Raw genomic sequence first — 16,183 nt, 5'->3', positions numbered from 1 at the left:
TGAGGATCATTTGCACCACTGATCACAATTACTGTGTATGCGGTTTGGCAGAAAAGAAAAAGCACTCAGATTCACTGTCTTAACTTCACTGAAGAATCCATTATTAATTGATGAATTGTATTCTATTTGTGTCCCTGCCTTGGCTGCTCATTTGTGTGCTGTGGTGGAAGCAGTCGAATGGGAGAACATCTCCTAGCAGAGTTATAACTACATAATAATAACAATACAAAGCCCTTCACACCACAAATCATACTTAGACATACTGGTTTCAGAAAGAGGGGGAAAATCTGAGCAAACATTAGCAATAGGTTAGATATGCAGGGAAAAAGCAGTAAGTACACAGATTACACAACTAATAGCAGTACAGTAAACCGAACAGAAGTCTGATTGAAAAGACCTCATGTTGACACAAATGAATGTTAAACAGTCTATTATTTAGCCAATGTCTAAAAGTCCATCATTATATCTCCAGTACTGCAGGCCTTAATATAGACTTAAGGCACGTGTTATCCAGATTGTGCTAGTTATGGGCTAGTGCTAATACATGGGCTAAAATATTTTCTACAGATCTTGCAGCCCTGTGAAAGTACGGGAGCTGAAGTCTGCACAGCAGCCCACTCTAGTGAAAACTGCATTTATTCATTGTACAATAAGGTAAAGGCAAGTGCACAGCAATCATACTCTGCAGAGAGTGCTACTATCACCATAGACTGATGCGCTACATGTTTAACTGATGCTTGTGTGGCAATAACATCCAATCACAATGCTTCAGACTGAACGGGATTATCTAGCGTAAATGTGCATATGTATCATCATAAAATAGCCAATAGCATACCAATAAACCATCATAAAGCAATCCATGATGTAACAATAAACCATTATAAAGCAGTCCATAACACACCAATAAACCATCATAAAACAGTCCATGTCACAAAATAGATCATAAAGTAACAATAAACCATTGTAAAAACCCCATAAAATCAGCTTAACTTCACTCTCAAACAAGAAGAGTGGTGACATGAAGCACAAGCTATTAACTTTAATCATGTAGTTAAACATTATTAATGGCCGACCTTGACCAATGCAGAGTGCATCAGTCTCTCCTGTCTGATTCATGTGTTGAACAGTTTGTTTGGAAATGTATCCCATCAAATCATACCCAAAAAAATCACTAAATCCAATATTTTTTTTCAAGAATAAATTCACTGATTTAGAATTGATGTATCATTTTGTGTAAGACTAAGAACTTTACACCCCTAGAAAATGCGGTTTACTCTTTTATAAATTGGCGCATCTTATGTTTATTGTAATTGTATGTCATACTGCTAACTGCCAAATCTCTCACTCATTCAGTCGTCACACCTCTTGACTAGGTCATTATTAAAAAGAGAAATGAACAGTGTATATTCCCACACGACCCTCAACCACAACCCTCCGCTCCAGCTGTGCTCCTCCGTACCTCCTGTGCCAGCGTGATGGTGTTAATGATCAGGACCCGGTTCTGGCAGCCACACCACAGCTTTCCAGCCACCGGCACCATCTTTGTCACGGGACTGCCGGGGGTCCCCAGACACAAGGTCTGTGAGCTCTGGGCGTCCCAGAAACTCCCTATGGGAGAGGGAAAGAACGAGAGAGAAATGGAGACAGAGGGGGAAGAGAACAAGGGGAGTGCCGTCAGTACTGAATGTGTGTAATACCTGAGGGAATTACTGCGGTAATTAGTGTGGGGGTACATACAGTACACCACACAAGAGCTGGACTGACTGGATGGAGCTCTTTTCCTTCAGTGAGAATTCTCTCGTTCTATACACGTATAAGGGCTGTCAACCCACAAAACAAATTGGTTGGTTGGATTGTGGATGCTGCCTTACCTTGTTTCCAGTTTATGTTACAAGATTAGCTCTGACAATTAGCTTCGGTTATATACATATGTCCACAGTATCAGATACTGTCATTGAATTGCTGTCAATGTTATCTGTGCCTGGCCCTTAATATTAATAACCAATAAATAAATAAATAAACACACTCCAAATGCATACACGTGTTCACCTTTTCCCCTGCGGTAAGAGGCCATTACACCACACAGATTCTAAAGGGACAACCTCCTCAGGGATAGGATTTGATTATGACAACTGGGTGTCCTGAATTATTGAACAATCGCCGTTTGTTTTTTGTAAGCGTTTTGAAAAGGATCTGGGCGGGTCACATTTCAGTAGCTGCTGATACGTGGCAGTGTTGACTTGAGCTGCAAGCGCAGGTCTTTACACACAGTCCTAACACAAACAGCCAAAGCGGAGGACACGCAGTCCAGAGGTGTGGGCTGTGTGGTTTTGGGCTTTCTAGTTCAGTGTTAAAACTTTGTCTTCAGCCTTGATTAATGACAACAAACAGCATGTACTTAGTGTAACTGGTGATTGACCAGTTCATTGTACAAGTTCATTGCACTGATCTGTCCAGGTTAACACCCAGGCCATTGACATTCCTATCCTTTGACCTGTTATCTTGTGTCATACAGTTGTGGTATGCTGTACTTTTTGATGGCTGAGTTATATAATTGTGTAAATGTAAGGTCACCATTGGACTCGCTGTACCTAATATTTCTCCACATACTAATTATGTCATATATTTTAGGTTGCAAATAAAGAAATCTGCTATCTCTGCTGGTGGAATCCTGCCCATATATCCATATAGGGCCACAGTCAGCACTGGCATGGGGTCGAATTTGATCCAAGACCCAGGTGGTCATTCATGCGCTGCAACCGGCGCCTTTACTGAGTGGGCTACCCAGCAGCCCCCCCTTAATGTGAAAAGACAGCCAGAGTACATCCTGCTTACCTGCTTCTCTTTGATAAACGATGACCTCGCCATTGGCCAGAGACACAAACACTTTGTTGTCAAGGTATCTTGAAAAGAAAAGAGGAGAAAATAAATTAGTGAGTGTCCTAAAGCTGTACTATGAACAGTGAATATTCTTCATGGTTGTAATCGCAATTGGAAAAGTTGGCTGGAACTTCTGGCCACTTACAGGATGCACAAAATGGAGGCCGAGTGCTGCATCTTCATGCTGTTCTTCCTGTTTCGGATGTTGTCTGACGATTGGTAAACATGTATGCTGCCAAAAAAACACAGAAGACCAATTTGAGTTATTTCTTGAGTTGTTTCTGTAATGCAGCCGACAGCCACATTAGGGGGGACCAACAGAGCTTGGATTTAAACCTTTGTCTATTTACACATATTTGGATATATTTACACAAGAAATCCTTGGTCAAAGGTATAATCCTCGATAAGTCAAATAAGCCTTACTGTGGTGCACCTCTGCCGAAAAAATATAAAACGAAACACCAGGCTTCATAGTTAAGAATGTGACATGAAAGTGAATATAATGTACAGCTATGGCAATAATCAACTTCTTACAGTAGTTTAAGTCCAGAGGCAATTTTAATAATAATTCCATCACAGGGCTTTTTCTGAAGGACTGGAGGGTTTTTGTGTGTGGGGTGGGGGGTGGGGGTGCTAATGACATCACAGGACTAGTTGGCAGATACTCGTACTCGACTCAAAAAGATAAAACTAGGCTGAAGGGTTAAGTGAGTGCCTGCAGAGTCAGATGGAGGCCAGCAGGGGGAGCCGTACCAGCCGTCCTCGGTGCCCAGCCACACGGAGCTCTGGTAGGCCTCGGGGTCGATGCTGAGCAGGTCCTCCAGGCTGGCGCGGGTGAAGGAGCCTCGGCTGGAGCGGCGCATGGCGCGGCCGTCCATGGGGCTGTCGCTGCTGAGCCGCGGCGGCCCGTAGGAGCTGGACACCGGGAACTCCTGCTCCTCCTCCGAGCTAGTCGTCTCCGTCGCCATGTCTTTGGAGCCAGCGCCCTCGTCAACTGAATGGGGCACAGGAACACTCTGAGCTCACTTCCTGCCAGAATGACTAATCTTAATGTGTATTCATGAGGGTACATGCATATTTCACTCGGGAAACCCTCCTGGTTCTAGTATCTTTGTACAAAGTAGTGTCTGAGTACTGACTTTTTCCAGTGCTCTGGAGTGAGGTGGAGCGTTTATGGCATAGTAACTAAAAGCTGATGCAGAAAGATAAAGTAGGGAAATTTGTGTAAAATATATGGCTGTACCCCAGTATCACCAACCAAAAGCTGGAGCAGACTGTAGAGTGTGTGTACTGTTTGCTTTCAGGTGTGGAAGCTCCAAAGGCTGAAACTAATGGTGACTCGTGTTCATCTGGGGAGTGTTCAGTGAGTTTTCTCAGTGTGCACTTTCGGTTTTACAGGTTTGTGTGTGTGTGTGTGCACATACTTGCATGTGTGGTGTGGTGTGTGTGTGCTTGTGTGTCTGTGCCTGCATGCGTGTCTGTATGTGTGTGGTGTGTATGTGTGTGTGTGAGATTGTGTGTGTGCATGTGTGTGCGCATGCTTGCGTGTGTGTGGTGTGTGTGTGCTTGTGTGTGTCTGTGCCTTCGTGTGTGTCTGTATGTGTGTGGTGTGTATGTGTGTGTGCGTGTGAGATTGTGTGTGTGTCTGTGTCTGTGTCTGCGTGTGCATGTATAAAGTCGTGACTTAGTAGTGGCTCACTGCCAAAGCTGGAGGAGATGGTGGAGTGGCTGGTCTGGCTCTGCAGGGTGGAGGAGGGGCTGGGGGAATCTTCATCGTCCGTGTCATCGCTGTCGAAGGGGACGAGCTCCCGCCCTGCACCCCCCTGGGGCTCTGACAGCTCCAGAGACCCAGATATGGAGATGTGGAGCTGCTGCTGAGCCGGAGGGGTGGGGGCGTGCTCAGTGGGCGGGGCACTCAGAGCTGCCTCCACACGCTCCCTACAAGACACCCAACATGAGAACAATGTCCGGTGCCAAAATAATAAAATAAAATAAAAACTCAAATTAAAACCTCCATAAATTTCTGCCAGCAGGGTTAACAATTCACCATAGTAATTTTGCGGGCTGCAAAATAAGAATGATTAATTACATTTTCCCATTAAATTGAAAGAGGGACAGCGGTGCATGCTGGGAAGGTGCTCACCTGCCCTTCAGGCCTGGCACAGCTGCGATGCAGATGATGCGGGCGGAGCAGACGGCGATGCAGGCCTCCACCGTGGGCTCGTCCCGGATGTTAAGAAGGCACACCTGCCCCACGTAGCCGTCGCTGTTGCACACCCACACCTCGTACGTGTTCTCCGGGCAGCTGTGGCTTGGGGAGGCGCAGGAGAACTGGAGATACAAACAATAAATAACTGTACATGAACAAGGACCCGGAGAAGGAGCATAACAATCGCTGGGTCTCACTGCCAACAGTAAAGTAATGTAAGGAAACCCACTAAAGGAGAGAGAGAGAGAGATAGAGAGAGAGAAAGAGACAGACAGAGAGAGAGAGACAGAGAGAGAGATATTTTTCTTGGCTTCCTGAGGAGGACACTCTCTCACCTGCATCCCACTGCGTGTCTTCATGATAGGAATGGCTTTCAGGAACTCAGGGTCCCAGTGGTCTTTGTTCATAGCTGTGAGGACAAACACAGGCAGCACTGTTCAGCTACGCACTTACAAAGACAGACCACTAGGGACAGAGCAGGGAATACACACGCCAGGGCAGCCAGAGGCACAGTGCCATGCCGTTTAAAGCACTGGGAATGTGACCAAAGGTTGCAGGGTCAAAGCCTGGGTGGGCCCTCTTACTCAAACAAGATGCTTCATCTGTAGTCCTTCAGTAAAAATACAGCCATATAAACAAAGTGTATATAAAAATGTAAGCCTCGTCATTTCCTTTGGGAAGTGTAAAGTAAAAAAGTATACAAAACTAGCCAGTAGCTTGCAAAAAGGGATAAGCAATGCAATATAAAGCAAATCCTGACACAGCACCCATTTGGCCATGGGGAAATACAAACAGAACAGGCTCTGTTCAGACTTTTGGTGGATTGGTTCTTATTAGTGCCTTCAGGTAGTAAAGCAAAGGTACTCTGATTACTTTAGGGCAGGGATTTTCAACAGTTTTGATCCAGGCACACTCATCCAGGTTTTATATATTTATATATTCCTAAATCTAGTCTTTGCACAACAAGTCTGGCTAGGGGCCCTCTACAGTACCTTCAAGGAGCTCCAGTGGTCTGTGGACCCACAGGCTTTAAGGGACTCCGGTGAGTGACAATATCATTTCAGAGGTGCTATGTCACAAACTAATCTTTGGTGTTGAGGTGGCGAACGGAGTGGCGGTTTTACCGAGTTTTTTCTTGGCGTCCTCGAAGGCCTGCTCGAAGTTGCTGCGGGCGTCGGGGCTGCTGAACTCGAAGACGAAGGTGCTCTCCGCGGAGGCGGTGGTCAGCTCCACCTTGGTGGGCAGGAACGTCATGCTGAAGGCCAGGGACTGCTTCTCCGCCAGCTCGCGGTGGACCGACGCCATCAGGTCCTTGATCACGTCGTCCAGGCTCTGGGGTCAGACACGCTCACGTCACTTCCATTCACCTCACCGGACATCCTGACCATTTCGCCCATTTGTCTGTTCACTGTTCTTTCATCCTGGCAGAACTTCGTTACATTTTGCACAGCAGAAAGTGTGCTATAGTTGCTAATCTATAGCGCACTATTATTGTGTTACAATAAAATTATGGTGCAACCCTTTCCTGTCCTATCTTTCCAGCATAGAGTCAAAGAATCAAACTTTCATTGATAGCTGCATATACAATTTGGGCCCTCCATTGAAACACCTGAGCATGCAGGACATGCATGCACACCTACTGGTGGTCTCACCTGGTGTGGGAAGCTGAGAGTCTCGGACAGCTTGCTGATTTGGCCCAGGGTGCTCAGGTCCTCGTCCAAGCGACCGATGGTCTTCTGGATGTTCTCACGGTTGGCAGCCTGAGAGGAACCTGGGTGGACGGGGAGGGGTTCTTTCATTCTGAACTAAAAATTAGCCATCCGCAGTATACCCCTTAGAGTTTAGACCTGATTAAATATCTTTCAGATAAATGTCAAAGTATTTGTCTTAAGACAAATTGCTTCAAGATAACAGCTGCATTTGAGTGTTACCTCTGCTTAAGAAAAGGCTCACCTTTAACCATTTCAACTTCTTCCAGTGGCAGTTTCCACAAGAACTTGTATTTACTTGCGGTGTCAATGACGCTGGCTGCTGTGTATCTGCATTAGGAAGCAGAGGAAAGGGACAATTACATGTCATGTCCACATGAGGGAGCTCTTTTCAAGTTGAAGAACACCTTCCCTTATTGCAAATACCACATGAATATATCTAAAAATATACAAGTATTTAATGGCAACGTTAATAACTACCGTTCAAATTGTTTTTGGAATCACTCTATTTTAGAATAAACACTAATTTAATCAAATCTTAATCAAGTTCACAACTTGAGGGGCTGTGGGGTAGGGTGAGCTTACAAAAATATTTTCAGTTCTTGTCAGGCAACGGAAAAGTTGGCCGGGCTGGAATACTGCAATCCAAATACCAGACAGACCTGATCCATGTGTTTCCATCTCCACAAACAGGAGACATATTTGAAGTAACGTTACATTTTTTAAATAATTTTTTCAAAGTAGAGCAGTCAGTCTTCCCGCCTTGTGTATGTTTTCACTTTATTCAGAGCGGGGAAAGCAGTGAGGGAACAGATAGAGATCCCAGTGCAGAAAGCGTCATGATGGGAAACCGAGCCACTGGAAGCAACGGTTTCGCAATGTTAGCTTTGCTATTGTATTACACCACTTTAATTGTAAATAACCCCCTTAGAATATTAACTGGAAACCGTGTATACAGGCCTGCTCCTTGGAAAGTTTGGGACAGATTGCCACTGAGACAGTGTCCTGAGGCCAGGGGTCTGGACAGTGTAGGACACAGCAGGTACCTCCATCAGACATGGAGCATGAACTCCAAAGCTTTTTTTGCTCATTCTTTCAATCTAACTTTCAGGATAAATCACTTGTCAGAATTAATCTCATCAGAAAAACCCAAAGAGAGGCTGCTTCTTAGTGACTAAAAAGTGATCGTCTTAGGAGAGATTCTGTGACTCTCTGGTCAGGGCTGGAAACCGTGGTGTCAGCCTCTGTGAGCGATTAGTCGGGGCTGGACTCACAGGCTCATGGAGCTGCGTCGCAGGGAGCCGGACTTGCGCTTCAGAGTGGTGCAGATGAGCAGGTCAGTGAACAAGAAGAGGGAGCGGTCCTTCTTCCCCCCCACCGTTTTCTGCAGACAGCGTTCAAACATACGGTCACACACCATCCTTCCGCCAAAACACCACCAAAGCGCCGAAGGTGAGATAAACTACCAACTTCAAATTAAAAGTGAGTTTTTATTGGAGTAAATGCTCAATAATAAAAGTATTACTATATTATATTCTAAATGATAGAGTTTGTGTATGTTTGACTGGATCAGCTTTTAAAAAATCTTAATGACAGTTCATGTATGTAAGTAAGTCCCTTACTTCACTCTAGTGTTTCTTTTGCGCCTCTACATCATGAAACCTATGCACTTGTTGTACGTCGCTCTGGATAAGAGCGTCTGCTAAATGCCTATAATGTAATGTAATGTAATGTAATATGTTGCTTGTATTCCAACATGTATCCACACCTATTAGTGTATAACCAAGTGCCATTGATTTATCATAACTTTAGAAGTAGAACAAAATGATTAAAATAGCCTATTTGTATAGTCTACTTTTAAAATAGTAGTTTCACAGGTCATTCTACCCTCCATTCAACATTTGAAAATAAACAGACACTGTAATGCTGATCTATCCAAATAAAAAAATGAGCAGGCAGGAGTTTGGTTGATTTGTATTTCTGCTGAGTAAAGCTCAGGTCTGCGGAAAGATTATTTATCCATGGCCACCCATGCATCGTGCTCATATTTCTGTAGCCATTTATAACCTTGTAAATCAACATCAGCAAAGTGGGCGGCACCATTTGGCTCTGACACTGGTGCTGAAACTGGGGTGGTAACACAGCACAATTCCCTGTGTGGAAACGTGTGGTGTGTCACCATCCCTCGTTCCATGGAGATTTCCTAAGCAGAGATGTGTGCACCAGGCTAGTGTGTGTTAGTCATTTAAAGAAGATGAACAACCGGCAAAATGTTCATAAACATTCTTACCACCTCCACCACCATCTCTTGTCTCAGGAACTTCCTCGGGGGGTTAAGAATCTGGAGGGATTTCAAAATGAAACAGAAATCATTAAAAAATCACACAGAATGGGACAGAAATTAAGGTTTAAATCATGTAGGTATTTCTGACATGGTGCAGTTGAGGTAGAGGGTCTTACGTGTTCTACGCCCTCAATGTGGGCCTCGATTTCCTGCATGACGCGAGTCTCCCGCTCCACCTCTTCCGCACTGCGACGGCCCTTGTTGATGCGTTCCGCCAAACGCTTGATGTTCTTCTGCGCATCCAGCAGGAACAGGTGGTCTGGGTGGTCCTCAGGTGTGTGTTTCAGGAGGTCCTAATAGACGCACACGTGCACGCACACACACACACACACACAGACACAGACACACACACATCATGTCACCAATTTAGCAGCACTGTAAAAAGACCAAAGGAAAGAACATCATTCTAGTGAGGGTTTAGAGCCAAAATGGTTGTTCCGCCATTCCAAACATGGGACTTGCGGTCACTATGTCATGTTTTGAACTTGCTGCAAGTCCACGTATTTCTGGAACTAATAGCTTTTTTTCAGGATTAAAAAAATATTAAGTTAAACATCCAGAAAGCAAGTTTTAGATCAGGGATCATAAAAACCGTTTCGGCTTACACCACAAGTGACCCCCCGCATTACCCAGTGAGGCAAATGTTTTTGCTCAGAGCAAAGGAACTCCTAGCAGATATGGGTCACACATGTTAATCATCACCATCCGTAACTTTATATCGCTGTGCAATCATTGCGCTTCAGGGCCTGCTGCACAGAGCCAGTACACCACTCGGTGACATAATCCCAGTGTTTGGTGAATGGTTCACAGATGGCTGAGTGTGCTATCAAACACAACACACAACCTCCTCACATTCCCACAGGTAACAATGTGCATTCCCTCAACTCTAAACACAGAGGAGAGTGGAGAAGAAGGATGAAAGAAGTAAAGAATCACACAGGGGCTGGGGGAAAAGAGGGATAATGGGAGGAGAGAAGAGAATCAATGATCTCACTCCTGGATCTTCACTCTGTGGGAACATTTCTTCCTGGTCACATGGACACTCTCAGCCAATCAGACGAAGAAAAAAAGGTTACTAAACACACCCTCCTGCTTTAGTCTGTCACCAAACAGAGCTCAGGACCTTCAACGGAGGCTAACGGGCTGGGGCTAAATCAGAGCCTCTTTAACCCCACTCCAAGGAAGCATGATCTACCTGTATGAGTCAGAAATCCACCTGCCGGAGGGAAAGTGAATGGAGAGCTGATGAACAGGCACCACAACACCACAGGGGGGGCGCTCACCTTCACCAGCAGCTCGTATCGTGGGATCCTCTGCACAGGTTTGATCATGAGGTCAGCCAGTGCCTGCTTCTCCTTGTTCTCCCTCATACTTTGCTATTGATGGGAGAAAAGAGTAAAAATGAGTGATTCTGAGAGCTATCTATGTAATGTGATGTCAACTCTGGGTGATGTCAACTGCATAGAGCACTAGGAAATCTGATTCATGATCATTTCCAAACAAACTTACTCGTGTGCCAACTGGAAAGCTCTTTAAATACATGCCATTCTCACTAGCAGCCAAGCTGTTGCATACATACTCCAAGTGTTGACACAGACACTAGGTGGCGCTGCAACACATGCTATAGCCTGAAACCTCTCAGCAGCTGCATCAAAGGAAACCCACTTTCCCTCAGAGCAGTTCCTGTAAAAACACTGGCTGTTCCAATGCTGCCAGTATCTCAAAACTAGGAACAGGAACAAATTGAACTAATATCTGTAAACATATTAAGCAGCCATTATGGTTTTGGTGGGGTTCACTGTGATCTATCGGATGTTCGGCATGTACTATGCTGGACATCCATGTAGTTTAGAGTATCTTGACAGGTTAATCATTTCAGGAAATGTGACATGTCTCGAGTCTGCACTGTCATGAGGAAACCACAATGAATGTAGCATACCACTGAACTCCAGTGTGACAATGACCCAATAGCAAATTATGCACTCTTATAAATTACTTGAAAAATCTCATACAGTACACACAGCCCCCAAACTCCATGGGGCTTAATATCCTCCCTTACCTTTTGCAGGAATGATTTGTTTACTTAACCTATAAGTCAGCTGGTTGCACAACGCACATAACACAAGGTGGTGTTTGACCCATATTGTTAAATTAGATGAAAGACCGCTTTGAGAGCCCCCCCCCCCCCCCCTCAAGTCACAGGGATTCTGGGAAAACTCCCCGTGTTAGAAAATTAACAACAAAAACATGCACAACTGGGGTGGAGAAGGTCTCATTTTCCAAAATCCTAACAAATTTTTCTAACTGAAACATTTTTGACATTCAGTGTGAAAGTCCAAACAGAGAGGATTTACGATCCTGGGAAAGTCCACTGCGAGGAGACCTGACAGACGGGATGCAGCAAGCTCACCTCCAGAAACTTCAGGAAGGCGGGCTTGGCCTCCTTGGCGATCCTCACTGCGTCTTTCGCGTTCAGGAAGTTGTCGATGTACGCGGAATAAATATTCGCTAGAATCTCCTTGGAGAACTGCAAGAGAGGGAGAGCCTGTCAAAGATTTGAAACTGACATTGATTTGAAAGGGAGTGGGAGGGACAGAAATAGAGAAAGACGAGATAAGTTCAGGTTATGCAACAATGCTTCTGCACACACTTCCCATGAATCTCAAGGGTGATATGAAGGTAAATATGGGAGAGAGAGGCAAAATATCCCATCCTAAGGTCACCTATAAAAAAGCAACAAGTGATACAAATATGTATGCTGTTACAGAGGTGTTTGGGAAGTAGGTCTCTCATATAAGCTGCAGGAGTAGCAGAGAGGTCAGTATTTTTGTGTGTCTCACACGAGGTTAGATAAATGAAAGGTCAGCACCACTGTGAAACACAGAGAAGGGGTCTATAAATGTAAGATCAGCGCCAGTGGGTCTTGGATGGTCGATAACTGAAAAGTCAATATCACAGTGTGACTTGGGGTTGTGGAGGGGATGGAGAGGTCCTCAAAGGTTCATCGGCACTGTACTCTCTCCCTGTTCTGTAACCGTTTGCTAGTTTCCCCTCAACCTGAGAACAGGCCATGCTAATGCAGTGGCCATTTTCTCCCACCCACTACCACAGTGTATCTCAGACTGGATTCACACTGAACATGCAAAGACATCTCAGTCACATTCTTCATTCAGCCTCCTGACAGGAGGACGCAGTGTGCACATGTTGGTCAATTGGAGTATGTGTGTTTGCTCAAAAATATAATGTAATGCAAAATCTTAACGCAATCTGTAGCCTGCCATGGAAATGTATAACTTGTCAGGCCAGGCAATGGTGCCACAACCCTGCTCGCAGGTAGGGGTCCCTGACTGTGACCTGATTTCCCGCAAGCACAGCATAAGGCAGCAGACCTCCAATGTGAAAGGAGAAGAGCAGACAGCTAGAAAGCAGAAATGAGACGTGAGTAGAGGAAAAGGGAGAGAGGGTTACAGAGGGAAGAAAGACAAGGAAGGATGGAAACAGAGGGAGAAAGAAAGAAAGAACGAAAGAAAGGGAGAGGGAGAGAGACAGAAAGATAACGAAAGGCTTGATGCACACAAAGGCTTGTCTCAGTTTCCTCAAGAGGACACACATCAGGAGTAACATACCCCTAGGTATGCCCAGGTCAGTGTTTGAACAGTGATTCTGAACGCGTGGTGACCTTTACCCCCAGCCTGTAGGATGACGTCCCTGCACGCAGTGGCAGGATAGTGTGAAATCAGTCTGGTCTGAAACCTGGGAGATGAAGGTGGAGGGGTACGGCCACATTTATGTAATTACTGCTGTTGCCTTTGAGAGGAATGTGGTGTAGCTGTTAGAGATCTTGACTTTCTGTCAGAAAGTGAATTCCTAACAGATGCCACCGTTGCTCCTTTAAGCAAGGTACCTAACGTGAATTGCTTCAGTGAAGTTTTGAGATATTTGAATGGATATATCTAAAATAATTGGCTATGATAATCTCCCTGTTCGCCAGCCTGAGTGTAATGTTTGCAAGAGCAATGCTGCTGCCTATCCGCTGGTCCACATATATTAATGCGCTCAAGAGTGTAGCACTTCACCTCTGTGCTGATGATGTCTGACAAGCTCTGCTACATTCCTGTTTTCTTTCCTCTCCCTTTCCATGCATATTGCTTTGATGCTGGAAAACCTAGTTGAAGATGGCGTGGAACTGAAGATGCCAATCATTGTGAAGCAATCTAATTGGAAAATTCCAGAATATACAATGGATCTCCACCGGCACAAAAAATCCTCTTGGACTCACTTTCCAACTCACGTCTTATCGTTGTTATGGTTGTTCAGCCTTTGCTGTCCTCTGGCTTTAGTTTATTTTTGTTATCGTTTTCATAGTTTCACAGGTTGCAGTGGACAGTCAGTCTTAAAACATTTATGTTGTAATACATGTAGGTTAGGTCATGACAAATTCACTTTTGCTTTTTTATTGAAAAGAGATTCTTTTATTTATCGCCAAAGGTTTGTGGCCTTCCTCCGTCCATTGTCACCCTGCAACCTACCTCTGTATGCATGTTTATGCATTTCCATGCCACTTTTGTGTTGTAAATAAACCTTCCTTTGCCTACTTGCATTTTGGTTTGCTCGACTGGGTCTTTGGATTATGGTTGATATGGCTTAGTGTTATGTCCATTGTAGTTCTCCTTGTTATTATAACACTGGTGGGTTTCTGGAACATAACAAGCACAGATAAACTGTGTGTTTAACTTACGAGCCCCTAAACAGCTTGCTGTGTGCTGAGTGATAGCAGTGGAGCAGGACCTTCTATACTTTACTGGGCTGTCCAGCCGCCTCGGTTGCCCCTTACACAACAGCAAGCATTACACCAGCAGCTGCTTAACGGAAGGAATGATGCTGCCGTGGGGCAGCACTAACCGTGTCAGACATAGTCTCAGGTAGACTTCAAATCCATTCAAGGGCGGATATCCGCTCACTTGTGCAAATGGAAATCGATTCGTCAGCCAGATCCGTCTGGCTGCCTGGTCGGGTAGGAAAAAACGTCCCCACAAAGGCTGGTGTACATGACAGCACTGGCTTAGAATTTCAGAATTACCTGAACAGTGAGATTGTAAACATGGATATCATGCAAGACTGCCCAGCTCCAGTCCTGCAGAGCCTTAATCCAGCACTAACACACCCAGAGTCGGGTAGGGAAGTGGAACTTGTTCAATCTGGGACATAGGTTAAATCAGGTTTTTAAGGACCTGGCTGGAACACAAGACTGCAGGCACTATACCAGTGCTGTTGGACCAGTACTCTACTACTCCAGCTTGAGTAAGACAGATTAGACACGAGAGAGTATCATAAAGTCAGAACTATGTTGACAAAGTGGAATTCTACAAGGTTATAAGGTTAAATACCTTCACTGCAGAAACCTGGTAGAATGTAACTCCAGAACCTGACCAGACATCAGGTGAATTCAAACAAAACCCATCCCTCTAACATGGTTCATGGGAAGTCTGGCTATCTCAGTCAAATAAAAGAACTTTAAACACGAGATGAAACTTTAATAAGGAGCTGGCAGCTCAAGGGCTCTCTCCTGAATGCAGAAATTGTTTGAGGGGGAAAAAAAAGCCTGGCCAAACTACTGATCCTTCCTCAGAGCAGAACTGTCCTATTATTATCCTGAGTGCTCAAAAGCAACTATTTTCTGACCTTGACAGAAAAAGTGCCATTGGTCGAGCTGACAAAGAGGTCCTTGTGGCACAGATAAGAGCCCCAGTAGGCATGGCATCGTGTAGCAGGTGCCCACAGCTGTGCGGCACACCACCGAACCCACCCCGTCTCCGACCGTCTTTCCCACGGCCCATGTTTCTGGACATTCAAACATTCGATGATGACACTGAAGTGGGACATTGGCAGAAGGAGCGGCCTGCACACGCCATACTCCAAGCGTCAAAAGCTGACTACTGCCTTTTTCTCTGGCACCCCAACACTCAGAGAATCGCAAGGACCTGTTATTCGGCCGAGGAGGTGATGATGAATAGGACATGTGCTGTGAAAGTGTTGAAGTGAGGGTGAACTAGGGAACTACAATTGGTGGTGTGGGGAGGTTTCTCCAGTGTGAAGCCAGGAGCTACTAACAGGGGGATGGTGTGTTAATGAAAGGGTGAAGCAGAGAGATAGGGTGGGGTGTGGAGGCGTTGGTGGAAGGGAGAAAGCTAGGAGCTTCTGAACACTTGGGAGGTGGGAGTGTTGATGTTGGGTACCACAGCAGCTCAACAGAAAGGCCATGCTGTGATGGTGTCCTCTCTGTGACTTGGGGGCCGGGAGCTGTGGTGAACCTTATTTTAACCAGGCCGAAGTCGGCGTGTCTGGCACTGGCGCGTTAAGAGCTAAAGGCACGAAGCTAAGAGGTGATGACAGCCGCAACCCCACACTGGCTCCAGCCCCCGCTCCTCAGTGACCCGTCCTGTCTGGGGGACTCTGCTGCCAATTGGACATATCATGGATAATTAAGCCTCAAAAGGTACACGCTGCTGATGGCTTTTCTTGTGGAATGGGATTCCTACGCTGTTCAAGTGTAACTTAGTTGATGACATCATCATTACGGAACCAGACTGCTTAGTTACTTAAAAAAAAAACAAGGTATCCATTGTATAGTATCAGACACAGAAATAAAGTGTGTATACTTACGCTCAGGACATTCCAGACTGTGATAAACCACATGCTGAAATGTCAGTGGAAGGTTTAAGAGCCGATGCTCTTGCCCCTATTTGTGGGGCTGGTTTCCTGAATGATGGATGACTTACCGATTCGATGAGCAGCTGGCCGACAGTTTGCCGGTCGTGCCAGTCGTTGACACATCCGAGGATCTGCTCCAAGAACTGCTCATGGTGCTCCAGGATCTCAGGGATCTGGTAGAACATCTCATCCACCAGAGAGGGGTCACACAGGGGGGAATTCTCAGGGTGCTTCAAGGGCTTCATGTAACTCTAAGAGGAAGAGAGCGAGAGAGAGAAAGAGAGAGAATGAGAACGTGACAGTGAGAGGGAAGGAGGGGCGGGAAATGGG

At 45.4% G+C, this 16,183-nt stretch overlaps 1 protein-coding gene across 1 annotated transcript in view; it reads right to left on the bottom strand.

Moving 5' to 3' along the window:
• The window catches only part of LOC118209711 (rho guanine nucleotide exchange factor 17-like), an 84,568-nt gene that overhangs the window by 5,131 nt on the left and 63,254 nt on the right, over positions 1 to 16,183 (bottom strand). Inside the window, exons 3-18 of the mRNA XM_035385280.1 lie at positions 15,922 to 16,104; positions 11,553 to 11,669; positions 10,426 to 10,518; positions 9,259 to 9,435; positions 9,089 to 9,139; positions 8,073 to 8,182; positions 7,043 to 7,128; positions 6,742 to 6,860; positions 6,214 to 6,421; positions 5,425 to 5,498; positions 5,024 to 5,211; positions 4,580 to 4,818; positions 3,634 to 3,874; positions 3,026 to 3,112; positions 2,836 to 2,903; positions 1,460 to 1,608 (exon numbers count right to left, since the gene is read on the bottom strand). Of these exons, the coding sequence (XP_035241171.1) occupies positions 1,460 to 1,608; positions 2,836 to 2,903; positions 3,026 to 3,112; positions 3,634 to 3,874; positions 4,580 to 4,818; positions 5,024 to 5,211; positions 5,425 to 5,498; positions 6,214 to 6,421; positions 6,742 to 6,860; positions 7,043 to 7,128; positions 8,073 to 8,182; positions 9,089 to 9,139; positions 9,259 to 9,435; positions 10,426 to 10,518; positions 11,553 to 11,669; positions 15,922 to 16,104 (2,190 nt within the window). The remainder of the gene's footprint in view (positions 1 to 1,459; positions 1,609 to 2,835; positions 2,904 to 3,025; positions 3,113 to 3,633; positions 3,875 to 4,579; positions 4,819 to 5,023; positions 5,212 to 5,424; positions 5,499 to 6,213; positions 6,422 to 6,741; positions 6,861 to 7,042; positions 7,129 to 8,072; positions 8,183 to 9,088; positions 9,140 to 9,258; positions 9,436 to 10,425; positions 10,519 to 11,552; positions 11,670 to 15,921; positions 16,105 to 16,183) is intronic.

Source organism: Anguilla anguilla, chromosome 12 (assembly GCF_013347855.1).
Source record: "Anguilla anguilla isolate fAngAng1 chromosome 12, fAngAng1.pri, whole genome shotgun sequence".
In the NCBI taxonomy this organism is placed as follows: domain Eukaryota; kingdom Metazoa; phylum Chordata; class Actinopteri; order Anguilliformes; family Anguillidae; genus Anguilla; species Anguilla anguilla.
Note: the sequence above shows the minus strand (reverse complement) of the source record. Positions and strands in the feature narration are given on the sequence as shown.